Source organism: Panthera leo, chromosome E1 (assembly GCF_018350215.1).
Source record: "Panthera leo isolate Ple1 chromosome E1, P.leo_Ple1_pat1.1, whole genome shotgun sequence".
Taxonomy (NCBI): Eukaryota; Metazoa; Chordata; class Mammalia; order Carnivora; family Felidae; genus Panthera; species Panthera leo.
In genome coordinates this window covers 2,977,772-2,992,033 of record NC_056692.1, presented here as the reverse complement: position 1 = coordinate 2,992,033, position 14,262 = coordinate 2,977,772, and the positions used below count along the sequence as shown (strand labels likewise).

The 14,262-nt window shown below is 52.9% G+C and overlaps 1 protein-coding gene across 1 annotated transcript; it reads right to left on the bottom strand.

Annotated features, from left to right (window-relative positions):
- Positions 1-1,732: 1,732 nt before the first annotated feature.
- On the bottom strand, positions 1,733-6,381 carry ODF4 (outer dense fiber of sperm tails 4). The gene is made up of 4 exons (XM_042916797.1): positions 5,742-6,381; positions 2,710-2,883; positions 2,318-2,452; positions 1,733-2,118 (listed from the first exon to the last, which is right to left on the bottom strand). Exons 1-4 carry the CDS (start codon positions 6,151-6,153, stop codon positions 1,934-1,936), a joined length of 906 nt encoding a protein of 301 aa, XP_042772731.1. The 5' UTR covers positions 6,154-6,381; the 3' UTR covers positions 1,733-1,933.
- Positions 6,382-14,262: the final 7,881 nt, after the last annotated feature.

Here is a 14,262-nt window from a genome sequence, read left to right as displayed (position 1 = left end):
TTCCACAGCTTTGTTGGAATAATCCTTAAAGGCCCCATGAGGAGGACTTAGTTCCTCCCTTGCAACACAGTGGAATTCCGAAATTTCAGCTGATTTGTGTGGTGAAAGTAACAGTGTATAAGGGCACGGACACTTCCTCCTCTTCCTCCTTCCTCGTTCTCTCTTAGATCACTCACTCTGGGGGACACGAGCTCTCGACAACCTAGCAGCCCATGAAAGAGGCCCCTGTGGCAAGGAACCGTCGACAGTCATATGAGTGAACCACACTGGAAGTAGATCCTCCAGCCCCAGTCGAGCCTTCAGATGACTGCAGCCCCAGCTGACATCTTGACTATGACCTCGTGAGAGACCCTGAGCAAGAACCATTCAGCTAAGCTGCTCCCAGATTCCTGATCCCGGAAACTACGTGAGATAATGTTTATTATTTTAAGCCACCAAGTTTGGGGTAATTTGTTATGCAGCAAAAGATTATACTAGGTCTTTATCAAAAGAGGAAAATTATACATAGACTGGAAGCATAGCCCCCTTTATGTATGTAGGAGGCAGATAGTCTCACCCCTGTAGGCATTTGAGTTTATGACTTCTTTCCAATGACCAAATCCCTTTCTCCGATCGTGACCTACATTTGCTTGTTGTTTCTTCCCCAAGGATGACCAAATCAATAAATCCTCGCTACGGGGGGAAGAAGCACGAGGGAGACAATGAGTCTGGATTTGTGGGGTGCTTCTCGGCCCAGATTTCAAGCCCACATATTCTTTGCTCAGACTGTTTGCCTGGAGCCAAGAAGCTGCCCACCGCTCGTCGGGTATGGTTAAGGACAAGAATCTCAAAAGAGCCAAAAAAAAATCAAATAGAAATCAGTCAGACGTATTAGGTCGAACCATATGAAATGGGCAGCATTTAACCGCTGAAACGGCAGTGTCGGACGGCTCGACCCGCTAAGACGTACAGCTTTCGTCTATCCACCCCACTCGGACTTTGCGCCTTCTCTCTGGCCGGCTGGCATGGCGGCTCCATCTGGAAGGATTCGACAGATCAGCCACAGCGGCTCTCCGGGGAGACCAGCCTCTCTGTGCGGGATGCCTGAATCCCAGTGGTCATTGCCGGTGCTGCCCCAGGCAGGTGCCGCACGTGTTCGTGAGGCTGGACGAAGTTCGTAATCCAAAAGGACAACCTGTGTCTCGATCGTAGGGCCTGACTCTCACGGTTTTTATTCCTGCCGTTACACGGGAAGCTTGGTCGGAGAGCAGGAGCCGCCCAGAGGGGTGGCAGAACTGGTGGAGTCGAGAGCGGTGGCGACGGAGTGGCGGAGGAGAAGGTGTGGACGGAGGCCGGGGTGGAATTGGAGTCGGAGTTGGCGCCGGTGATACCCTGGCCCAGGGCGCTGGGACCTCTTGGTCACCCGAGGACACAGGAGGTGGGATGGCTGCCCAGCACACACGGTACAGCCACGGCCCGGGTAACCTGCCTCTCACCTTGTGGCCAGTTTGCTCTTGGGTCGTTCACTCCCCGTAAACCCACTGGTCACAAGCGATCTCTCCTCATCACGCCCCCCGCCTCCTAGCAAATGTTGGGATGCGGGTAACGAAGTGTAAAAAGGCGTAGCTCTCGCGACGCCTTTCACCTGGGCCCAAAGGCTCCCAGGCAGGAAGAGTCGGGAAACGAAGTTGTTCTCTCTCCCTTCCTCGCCTTCTTCGAGTGGTTGTCTTGTCTCGACCACTGCCAGACACGGTAAGCAAGAGACAATTTATTCCCCATCGGCCCCGCTGTCAGCCGGCAGGAACGAGGAGGGCAAGTGCGAGGCTGACCTAAAATCCTCCCTCTCTAAGTCCTCGAGGCGAGGAGAGCCAACCTACCCAGGGCTTCGAGAAAGGATGAGGAGAGGGATTCGGACGAGGGGCGGCCGAAGTCGGCGCCAGGATTTCGGAAAAGGTTACGGAGAGGCCTTCTCTCGCTCCGGATCCGGGACTTCCTCCTGCTTGCCCGAGGTGTGTGAGACCCCCGGCTCACTCGGAAAGTTCTGTACTGAGCTGGAACCATTGCTGCAGGACGCGGCCCGGCGGGGACAGTTCACAATCACGCTCCAGAAGTGTTTGTGGTTGAAGTGGCAGAGGGCTGCTGGCAAAGGACAAAGGGATGGGGGACAGGAAATGTGGAGAACGGAGGAGGAAAGCGGCAGGCCAGGCGAGGTGAGGCCCAAGGGGACGCGAATCCTAAGAACCTACCTCCCCACCTCCGGGCCTTACCAGCCCCTCCCTCCCTCCACGCTCCTTCCTGCCCTGAGCCACCTCCTTCCCAGGACCGCCAGGCCACTCACCGCAGGTGACGTACAGGACAAACACCAGCCAGCCTATGAAATAGCTCCAGCCGATGGGGACAGATAAATTCCTCTTCAGCTCAAAGATCCAGAGGTTAATAGGGAACAGCAGGAGGGTAGAGAAGATAAAGGTAACTGGGAGACAGGAAGCCAAGAGATCTTCTCACCTAAGAATCCCCCAAGGATGCTCCCTTCGGTGCTGACTTAGCGCAGCCCCACCCAACTCCACCTCTCCAGGGACACGGGGGGGGGGGGGGAAATGGGGGGACTCCATTCTCAGCGCCCACCCACACCCCTGCCCCACCCCACCCCCCAAAGGAAGGAAGAGGGAGGAGTGCCCAGGAAGATGTGGCTTGTGAGAAACTGAGCTCCATTCCCAGAGCTGGGGGTACCTTCAAAGAAGCTCAGGATGGTCCCGATCCAGCTAAAGAAGGGCAGTCTCTTCAGACCGGGTAGATACGGCAGGTGCAACCAGACGGTGAAGACAAAGCCCAGCCCCAGGGTCAGGCAGAAGGTTATCCGGGCCACCCCGAAGACCGGGTGATTTTCCCACAGCTTAAAACTGTCTGGAGAAAATGAGAATACAGGACGAACTCAGGATTCACAGGAGAAAAAAAATATAATCAAATGAGTAATTACGAGAAAAAGTTAATACTCGAAGAAATGCACATTTGAGGTAACAATGAAACGTGACTTTCACTTATTAAATAGGCAAGGGTTCTTTTTTTTTTTTAATGTTTATTTATTTTTGAGAGAGAGAGACAGGCAGAGTATGAGCGGGGGAGGGGCGGAGAGAGAGGGAGACACCGAATCCGAAGCAGGCTCCGGGCTCCGAGCTGTCAGCACAGAAGCCGACGCAGGGCTCGAACCCACGAACTGTGAGATCATGACCTGAACCGAAGTCAGACGCTTAACCGACTGAGCCACCCAGGCACCCCGGCAAGGATTCTTACCATGGAGATTGTTTGAAAATCCCAACCATACGAAAATGAATAACTCAATAGAAAAGTGGGCTGGGGAGGAGGGCCCGGGTGGCTCAGTCGGTTAGGTGTCCAACTTCGGCTCAGGTCATGATCTCCCAGTATGTGAGTTCAAGCCCCACAGGAGGCTCCACACTGACAGCACGGAACGTGCTTGGGATTCCCTGTCTCCCCCCTCTGTCTGCCCCTTCCCCACAAGCTCTCTCTCTCTCCCTCTCACTCAAAATAAATAAGCAAATAAATAAATAAAACCCCCCAAAAACTTAAAATATTTCATTCTTTCATCCAGCCAAGCCACTTTGGGAAATCTATACCAAAGAATTCATACTAAACACAGGGGAGAAAAAAAACTTTATGATTAACAAATTTGTTGCTCCTTTTTTCACAAATATGACATTGGAAATAAACTTTGCCAAGAATGGAAGAATAAAAGTCAAGTAAAAAGGTGACAATCCATTTACTTGATATATATCTATTAATTCATATATTTTCTTAATGTTTACTTGTGAGGGAGAGAGCACGGGTGGGAGAGGGGCAGAGAAAGGGAGACAGAGAATCCGAAGCAGGCTCCAAGCTGTTAGCATAGAGCCTAATGTGAGGCCTGAACCCATGAACCGTGAGATCATGACCAGACCCGAAGTCGGACACTCAACTGACTGACCCAATGTCCCATCTATTATAATATGGAAACGTTTACTGTATCTTTATAGACATATTTAAAACACTATAAATTAAATTAAAATAATTTAGAAGACATAAAATTGTTTATGAAGACTGAGTCCAGCTGTATAAAAACCATTCGAAATTTGTTCAGTTTATTTTTTATTTTTTTTAATGTTTATTTATTTTTGAGACAGAGAGAGAGAGACAGAGCATGAACGGGGGAGGGGCAGAGAGAGAGGGAGACACAGAATCGGAAGCAGGCTCCAGGCTCCGAGCCATCAGCCCAGAGCCCGACGTGGGGCTCGAACTCATGGACCGCGAGATCGTGACCCAGGCTGAAGTCGGATGCTTAACCAACTGAGCCACCCAGGCGCCCCTGGTTGTTTTTTTTGGTTTTTTTTTTTAAAGCCTGGCTCAGTCGGTGAAGTGTGCAACTCTTGATCTCGGGGTTGTGAGTTCGGGCCCCACATTGGACATGGAGATTACTTAAAAATAAAATCTTTAGGGGCGCCTGGGTGGCGCAGTCGGTTAAGCGTCCGACTTCAGCCAGGTCACGATCTCGCGGTCCGTGAGTTCGAGCCCCGCGTCAGGCTCTGGGCTGATGGCTCGGAGCCTGGAGCCTGTTTCAGATTCTGTGTCTCCCTCTCTCTCTGCCCCTCCCCCGTTCATGCTCTGTCTCTCTCTGTCCCAAAAATAAATAAAAAACGTTGAAAAAATAAATAAATAAAATCTTTAACACATAATAATAAATAGGGGCACCTGGGTGGCTCAGTGGGTTAAGCAGTGGACTCTTGATTTCAGGTCAGGTCATGATCTCACAGTGCTCGAGATCGAGCCCCGGGTCCGGCTCTGTGCTGACATTGCAGAGCCTGCTTGGGATTCTCTCTGCCCCTCCCCTCCGTTCATGCTCTTTCTCTCTCACTCTCTCGCAAAATAAATAAATAAATAAATAAATAATTTAACGGGTGCCTGGTGGCTCAGTAGGTTGAGCATCTGACTCTTAACTTTAGCTCATGATCGTAGTTTGTGGGATCAGGCCCCACGTCAGGCTCTGCGCTAACAGGGTAGAGCCTGCTTGGGATTCTGCGTCTCCCTCTTTCTCTGCCCCTCCCCTGCATGTTCACGCTCTCTCAAAAGTAAATAAATGAACATTAAAAAAAAAAAAAAAAAAACCAAAAACGCTCCGGTTTTGCACGAGAGCTGAGAAAGGAGGCCCAGCGCCGGGAGGGGAGGTCAGATGAACAAGAACTAGAAGTGAAAGGCTGCAAGGACGCCGGGAAGGAAGGAGCAGGGAAACCAGACAGGGAAACCCAGAGCTGGCCCAGAAAAGCAGGGCCTGAGGGAGAAGGGAAGAAAAGAGGCTGGGACCCGGGCCTGGGAGACAGCATTCTGGGGACTCCCCTGAAGCTCGGGGTTTGCAAGCCTAGGGGAAGGAAATCCCCACCTCCAAGGAGGCTCTTCTCCCAATATAATGGGTGTTGTGTGATTGAATGATTGACATTCCCTGAGAGTCGTGCCCCTGGCAACATTGTCACAGGCGCAGACTGGGCTCTGAGCTCCTCCAGAGGAATGGTACCTTCCCTTGGGTCAGGCAGAACCCTCTGGCCGGGACGGATGGGAGAACGAAAACCCATCCTCGGCGGTCTCTGCCGGTGAGGCCATCTTGCAGGGAAACAGCACTGGGGACGACCAGAGGGAGGGGACGAGGCCACGGGGAGCAGATGGCGTGACCGAGGCGGGCCGGTTCCCCGGGACGGCGACGGGGGTGTGGAGGGTCTCACCTTTCCCGTTTTCGGAGCTGGAGCAGCTCTTGGATTTGCAGATGTGCAGGAGCCCCATGGACATGAGACGAGCCGACGTGTAGATTCTCGAGCTGACGTTGCTGGGCCAGCGCTGGTAGACGCGGCTCCCGGAGAGGCACAGCCACTTCTTGGAGAACACCATGGCCAGCAGCAGGATGAAGGCGACGAGGCTGAGCTCCGAGGCCAGCACCCGCGCTACCCAGCGGGAGTTGTGCGTCATCCTCCACCACAGGGGCGGCACGGAGATTCTCCCGGGCTCTGAGGGGTGCTCCCCGGGCACCTGCCTGGCACCGCTGGGGTCAGCCGGCCAGCTCTCTTCTTGGGCCAGGCTCCCCTCCGCCCCGTCCCGCTTCCCAGCCCCCCCTTCCCTCGCCAGGGTTTGGATGCTCATCCTTTTTTCCTACCGACCCGGGAAATCCAGCCCTAAAGTCCCCTGCCCCCACCTTGAGCATTCCCTGTCTCTCCTCCTAACCTCCACCCCATCTCCACCTTCCCTTGCTGGGCTCAGTGGTCCCTCATCCCTTAAATATTTGTAGCAGGCAGAGTCCTTGCCACCACAGGGCCTGGGGTCTGGGAAAGAAACGACCTATTCCGTAGGACCGGGCCCCTAACTGCCATGGAACGTTCCAACATTCCGGGGGCGGGACAGTCAAGTGGGGGAGGGGCCCAAGGTCACAGGCCCCACCCCCCAAGAGCGGCGGTTTCTGAGGGTCCCCTCTTCTCTTCCCACATCCTCGGCCCTGACCCCACCCCAAAATGCTGACAGAGGGAGCAGGGAGAAGGAGAGGGAGTTGGTCCTCAGAAAAGCAGCCTCCCTAAGTTCTTTGGAAATGTCTTCCAAAGGTGTGACCGACCTTCTCACTACTCCCCCCAACCCCTCACCTCCCTCCCGCCTCCACTCTGTATCTTCTTCCCTTCCTTATTTCCCCTCAGCACCAGAAGGGGAGGACATAGGATAAGGAGGGGGTAAAGGAGGGTCACACAAGCTGAAATTTCTCTTTTCTTTTTTTTTTTTTTTACGGTTTTATTTTTATTTTTAAAAAATAATCTCTACACCCCACATGGGGCTCGAACCCACAACACCAAGATCAAGAGCCTCACGCCCCACCCACCCACTGAGCCAGTCAGGAGCCCCACAGTCTGAGATTTTTCTCAGCTAGGAGAAAATAAATCTGAATCACCTGGGGCGGCCTGATCATAGCAGCTTCCAGACTCAGACCCCAGGAGCTCTGGCAAGGAAAAAGCCTTTCAGATTTGGGATGTGAGTTTGAATCCTATCAGAGTTGGTTCACTCTGCGGAGGCAGTAGTGATCCACGCGGTTAAGAACACAGGCTTTAAGGTCCAACAGGCAGAGAGAGGAATGTGGGCCAGCGAACCTGCACGCATCCAACAGCTTCTTTGTGCCTCAGTTTACTCACCTGTAACACAGGAACAATAATCCTCCTCGCAGGCTCCGTTTCAGTATCAAATGGGATAATAAACAATGAGCACTCATTGCTGCATAGTCAGTTCCCAGAAAGTGATAGTTGTTACAGTTACATTATCATTTTCATCGTTCGTGCTCTCTTGCTAGGATACGGAGAAGGAACAAAAACACCCAGGTTTTCGGAAGGCATCCTTGCGCCTGTGGGTGGCTACAAATGATGGAAGGAACCCAAAGAGGCCTAAGCGAAAGGGGAGTTCATGGCGAATCCCAAGGTCACGTGCTCAGCAGGACGGGAAGTCCAGCCAGAATCAGGAACTCAGATCCCGCGAGGGCTCTTCCTCCGTTTCTTAGTTTGTCCGGCTGCCGTAACAAAATGCCACAGACGGGGTAGCTTATAAACCACAGAAATGTGTCCCTCGCGTTTTCAGAGGCTGGAAGTCCAAGTTCGTGGCCGTCCAGCATGGTCCGGTGAGGGCCCGCTTCGAGGTCTCCGGCTTTTTGCTGTATCTTCAGGTGGGGCCAGGGAGCCTTGTGGGGTCTCTTGCCTAAGACACCAATCCCACTGGCGAGGACAGAGCTCCGGCCCTGGCGGGGACAAGCGCCATGCTCAGAACCCTCGGCCGCGGTCGGGAGGCACCCGGGTCCAGGAGGCTGAGCGGAACTAGTGACTTCAGGATTCTGTTTCCTTCCTTGGGTCTCGTTTAGTTCTCCTGGAGTTTCTAAGAGCTTCTCATCCTAATGGCCACACAAAACGACATGGAAGAATCTTGGAAATATGTTTCCTGAAAAACGTAACTCCCAGAAGTCTACGCTATAAATAGGATCCCAGTTCTAGAGAGTTCCTAAACAAGCCCAACTAAATGCAACGTTAAGTATACACACTACTATGATGGCGTGGTACGTTTTAAAAATCAGGGGCGCCTGGGTGGCTCAGTCGGTTGAGCGTCAGACTCGTGATTTCGGCTCAGGTCACGATCTCATGGTTCACGGGATCGAGCCCGGCCTGTCCGCATGGAGCCTGCTTGGGATCCTCTGTCTCCATCTCTCTCTGGCCCTCCTCTGCTTGTGCTCTTTCTCAAAAATAAATAAATATAAATAAATATCAGCAGAGGGATGCCTGGCTGACTCAATCAGAGGAGCATGCCACGCTTATCTCAGGGTCGTGAGTTCGAGCCCCACGTTGGGTACAGAGATTACTTAAAATAAATAAATAAAATTTGGAAAAAAAAAACAAAAATGATAATCAGTAGAATGATAAACACAAAATACAGAGTAGTGATTATTTCCCGGGAAAGGCAGGAAAATGGGGCAGAGAGGATTACACCGGGCACACAGGTTATTAGTAATAGGTTATTCATTCCGGTGCTCGGTGCACAGGCATTTATTATATTATAATAATTTATAACCAACATATATGTCATATAATCCTGTGAATGTATCAGATGCTGTTTTTCAAAAGGTAATTAAAAATAGCTTAAGAGTGGGGAGCCTGGATGGCTCAGTCAGTTAGGCTTGATTAGACTCGTGATTTCGGCTCAGGTCATGGACTGGGGGTTCGTGGGATCGAGCCCTGGATCCGGCTCAGCACTGATAGCTATCAGAGACAGCTTGGGATTCTGTCTCTCTGCCCCTCTACCACTCATGCGCGCGCACTCTCTCTCTCTCTCTCTCTCCCTCTCTCTCAGAATAAATACATAAACTTAAAAAATAGTTTAAGAAAGGAAATGCAATCCTAGTGATTATAGGCCTGCAGGGAAATCTATGTATAAAGTCACAATATATAAGGTAAACACTATTAGTTAGAGTTTCAACTTTCAGACTCAACAGATAGACAAAGCACGGAAGACTTAACTATGGCTACAGACGTAAACATAGCCGTTATCAGCCTCGATGTGGTCCAAGTGAAAACTCAGAAGAGGTAAACTGGAAGGGGACGAGGAGAAGAGAGCTGAAGGGAAGAGTGGGGGACCTGACAGCAGGGTCTCCGCAGAAAGTTGGGGAGGGTGAGCACTGCACAAGAGCGCACAGCGGAAGGGGTGGGTGAGAACTGAGGTCCAGTCTGCATTCTGCTCAACGAGCGATGCCCCTCCAAGGGGGCTGCATTGACCAGGAGGAAGAGGTACTTTGTTCTCTGTCTCCTAAAGGGGCTCCTCCCCCCCCCAGACAACCGCCCCAGCATCTGTTCAGAGGGGCTGCCTTTTGACCACAACGTTCGAGGCACAAAGGTGCCTGGCAGGCTCGCAGTCCTGGCCAACCAGCTGCTGGTGTATCAGCGAGAGCTCTCCGGTTGTGAGCACGAACCCAGACTGGCTGAGCTGGGCAAGAAGGAATGCCTCGGGGCAATACTGGGTGAACACAGACTCAGAGAGGAAGCTGAACGTCCAGGCGAGTCTCGACAGCAGCCAGGGAACGTGGCCCCTCTGCTCACTGCTTCCCCTCAGGTGACCCCACTCACCCCCACCCTTGCCCGTTCCTGATCGGGATTCTGAATCTCAGAATCTGGCCTCGACTGGGGCACGTGTCCACCTCTGGAGGTGGGAAGGCGGATGCCCGGACCGACAGCCCACCAGAGCCACACGGACTTGGGGAGCGACAGCCCCCCAAAAGAAAGGAGGCCGAGCAGTCAAAAAAATAATGGTAACATGGTGCCGCTGGGCACCCCCAGTTTGCCAGCTGTTTCTTTGTTTGTTTTAATGCTTGTTTATTTTTGAGAGTGAGAATCCGAAGCAGGCTCCAAGATAAGCAGCGCAGAGCCCAATGCGGGGCTCGAACATGAGATCATGACCTGAGCCAAAGTCAGACATTTAACCAACTGAGCCACCCCGGCGCCCCCAGTTCTGTTTTGTTTTGTTTTGTTTTTTTCAGTAGGCTCAGCACCCAACGTGGGGCTTGAACTCATGACCCCAAGCGAAGACCCAAGAGTTGCATTCTCTACCGACTGGGCCAGCCAGGCGCCCCTGCCAGTTTTTAAAACAGTTAAAACGTACACTTACCGTGTGACCCGGCACGGCCAATCCTACGTGTACACCCAAGTAGAATGATAGTTATCACACAAAACCCTGTACAAGAATATTTATAACGGCTTTATCTATAATCACTTAAAACTAGAAACAAGCCAAACGTCCCTTCACTAGGGAATGGACAAAGTCTGATGTATCCGTGCACTGAAATATTAGTCCACAACGAAAAGTAATGAAGTACATAGATGAAGCTCAAATACATTAAGTTTAGCAGAAGAAGCCGGACTTGAAAGGCTACATACTGTATGGTCCCATTTATATGATGTTATAGAAAAGGCGACATTCCAGGGGACAGAAAACAGATCCGGGGTTGCCAGAGGCTGGAATTGGGAAGGGGTTCACCACAAAGGGGCACAGGGAATTTGGGGAAGGAGGGGCGATGCAAGTCCTTTGTTTCTCAATCATGGTGGTAGTGACGTGACTATATATGTTTGCCAAAAACCTCAGAACGTTACACTAAAAAGGGTAAATTTTCCTGTATGTAAATTGTGCCTTTAAAATATACCCTCATGGGGCACCTGGGTGGCTCAGTCCGTGAAGCCTTTGACTTCCACTCAGGTCATGATCTCAGGGTTCCTGAGTTCAAGCCCTACATCGGGCTCTATGCTGATAGCTTAGAGCCTGGAACCTGCTCCCGATTCTGTGTCTCCCTGTATCTCTGCCCCTCCCCTGCTCACACTCTGTCTCTGTCTCTGTCTCTGTCTCTCTCTCAAAAATAAGCATTAAAAAAAATTAATAATAAAATAAAACATTGTTGAATCAGTATATTGTACACCTGAAATTAATATAACACTGTATGTTAACTATAATGGAATCAAAATTGAAATAAATAAATAAAATTTAAAAATGGGATATATATATATATATATATATATATATATACCTTAAAAATTATACCTAAAAAAGAGGGGGGGAGACCATATTTTACAAATAGCAAAAAAGTGACTTCTGTGTTCTCGGGAGGGAGGGTGGCATAATTCCCACCAAGAAGATTTATGTCAGGGGCACCTGGCTGGCTCAGTCAGTGGAGCAGGCCACCCTTGATCTTGGGGTTGTGGGTTCGAGCCCCACCTTGGATGCAGAGATTACTTAAAAATCTTAAAAGAAAAACAAGATTGAAGAGTGGGGGCAGACATTCATGCCCAAGAACTCAATCGTGATGAAGGAAGAGCTGAAATGCCAAGCTTCTGCCAGGGCCCAGAACCACCGCGGGAGACGGAGAGACGGTAGGGGCGCGAGCGTGGGGAGGGCCCGGGGGCCCGGGGAGCAGGTGCCCCGCACGTGCCCTCTGCCTGCTCCTCAACTCCTCAGGGGCTCCTCGGCGGGAGGGGGGTGTGTGGGAGCGCCACCCCCATCCTGTCTCGCGCGACAGGCGAGCACAGCGAACCCGGAGCCGGAGCACCAGCCGCAGGACGCGTCACCGACCCAAGGCAGGAAGCCCTCCTCGCGCCGCAGGTGCCGGTGCCGGCACGGAGGGGAGGAGCGTGGAGCAGAGAGGGGCGGGGCCAGGCGCGGAGGGGCGGGGCCAGGACTGGGGACGGGGCCAATCCCTGAGCGCAGAGCCCAGGGAGAACCCGGCCACGCCCCCGAGGGTGCCAGCCGTCCCGGCGCGGGCGCAGGGCGAGCTCTGCCCCTCTGCACCCTCTACCCCTGGCCCGTGGCTCTCTGGGGCCGCTGGGTGGCGAGTCCGCAGTTCGGACTGGGCGTGCTGCGGAGCAAGGTCTGGGGTTCGCCAGGCAGGCGGAGGAGCGGATACCCTACTCCTGCACCGGATGGGGTGCCCGTCTGGTGAACTGGCCAACCCAGAGAGCAGGAACGAGCACTTATCCCTGTCCCTGAAGAGAGGAGGCGAGCCCAGCGAGCAAGGAAGGAGAGGAAAGAGACTAGCTTTCAGGGACGGACAGAGAGCCCGGCTGAAGGGCTCTGGAAAGGATCTCAGGTAGAAGTGGGCTGGAGGGCTCAGTGGGACCGGGAGAGGGGAGAGAGCCAGTGAGCAGCATGTGAGGAGAAGGGGGCAGCTCCTCTCGTCCACCTGTTGCTTGTGGTCACGATGGCATCCCCCTCCGCCACGACGATGTTGACCCAGAGGCCACAGAAGGGCCAGCCCAAAGAGAGGCAGGTGCCCTGTCCTATCTTCATTGTCATCGACTCCCCAAACGTGGAGACCACGAACACGAGGAGCAAGGTTGTTGGTGGAGAAAGGACTTACTGACTCAGAGAGATTCCCGGGGAGGGGGGCCAGCTTCCCCACCTGCACCTTTCCGGCGCCTCTGACAATATCTGTTTCCGAAATCCCCCCAGCATGACAGAATGCGAAGGAATGGGGGTAATGGCAGCCCCAGGACTCCCCACGTGGGTCGGCGAGCCTCTCTATCATCACCTGGGACATTCGTACCTGCTACCCACACCACCATGCCTGGAATGGCAACCCTGGCAGCCCTGAGAGCCTCCTTCTCCCCTGGAGCCTCCTATCGCACCTACAAGGAAGTTGCAGGAGGCAACCAGAGGGGTGAGAAGGTCGAGGTACACGACTATGGTAGTGAGTGGGAGACGGAGGGAGAGAATGTAGGGTGAGGCACGTTACCCATCACCGCCACCACTACCCCATCATTCCGCCCGATCCTTCTCCCATCCACTTTTTTTTTTTTAATGTTTATTTATTTTGAGAGACACGGAGTGTGAATGGGGGAGGGGCAGAGAGAGAGAGACACAGAATCCAAAGCAGGCTCCAGGCTCTGAGCTGTGAGCACAGAACCCGACACGGGGCTGGAACCCACAAACTGTGAGATCATGACCTGAGCCGAAGTTGGACGTTCAACCGACTGAGCCCCCCAGGCGCCCCTCCCATCCATTTTCTCCGCGTTTACGGCGGTCCTCACTCCCCGCATCCACCAACCTCCCAACCTCTCCCATTACGGCCAGGCGTCCTGGCCCTCCGCCCTCTCCCACAGGCCCGCAGAGGACAGACCCCTCAGGACTGCACAGACACACTGGGGTCACCCCAGAATGGAAAGGGGCCCCTAAGGTAACAGAAGGGTAACAGCCCTCTTCCTTCCCTGTCTTTTCAGTCTCCTTTGGAACGTGTGGTTGCATTTTGTGTGTTTGCGTGTCCCCAGAACAACACTTGTCTGCTCTCCATCTCCCCATTATCCCAGCATCAGAACTTCTGAACTGGTGAAGGGAGGCTTCCTTAGGGCAGGAATGGGGCGGGGGGCGGTGAGGAGCCTGGAGGGAATGTACACAGAGTGCATGTGTGGCTGTTTGTCTGCCTCTGCGTGTCTATCTCAGTATCTCAGAGGAAGAGGGGAGCGTAGTGAAGAGGGGCTCCCCCACCAGGAAACTTCAAGGAGCGAGCGCACCGGCCCCCTCCCATGACCACTAACCTCCTCTTCCTGGAACCTCAGTCCCCCTATTGCAACCCCAGAATGTTCTTTGCCCAGATCTTACCAGAGTTGCTTTCTTCTTGTCATTTGGACCTCAGCTCAAACATCACCTCCTCTAGGCTCTTCCCCAAAGCCACACACACACACACACACACACACAATCATTCTGAACCCCAGCCCCTTCCTGTATTTTCTTCACAGCACTCACTGCTCCCTTGCTTATTAATTTGTTTACTTGGCATTTGTTCTCCCTCAACCCAGAATGTAGGCTCCTTGAGGAGCCTTAGTCTTTTTCATCTCTGTACCCCTGTGTCCTAGAACAGTGCCTGATGCATAGAAGGCGCTCCATAAATAGGTACTGTATTGAACTGAATTGAATTGAATTGAATTGAATTGAGATGCTTAGCTGGTCAGTAAAGAACATTTATTGCTGACTGCCCTTTTTGCCCTTCTCCCTAGGTCTTCATTCCCTGCTGGAGTCCCAGCCATACCTGGCCCTGCCCTGTCCTCTTCCCCAACCCGCAACAGCGCTCTGCTCCAGCTGTAGACCCTTCCCCGCCACTGCCTAGGTCCCCCGGGGAACTACGAGTGGGGGCCAACACCCTCAGGCCATGCTCCTGGTCTCCAAGCCCCAGGCCAGCAGAACCGACCCCGGCTCTCAAAGAATCTC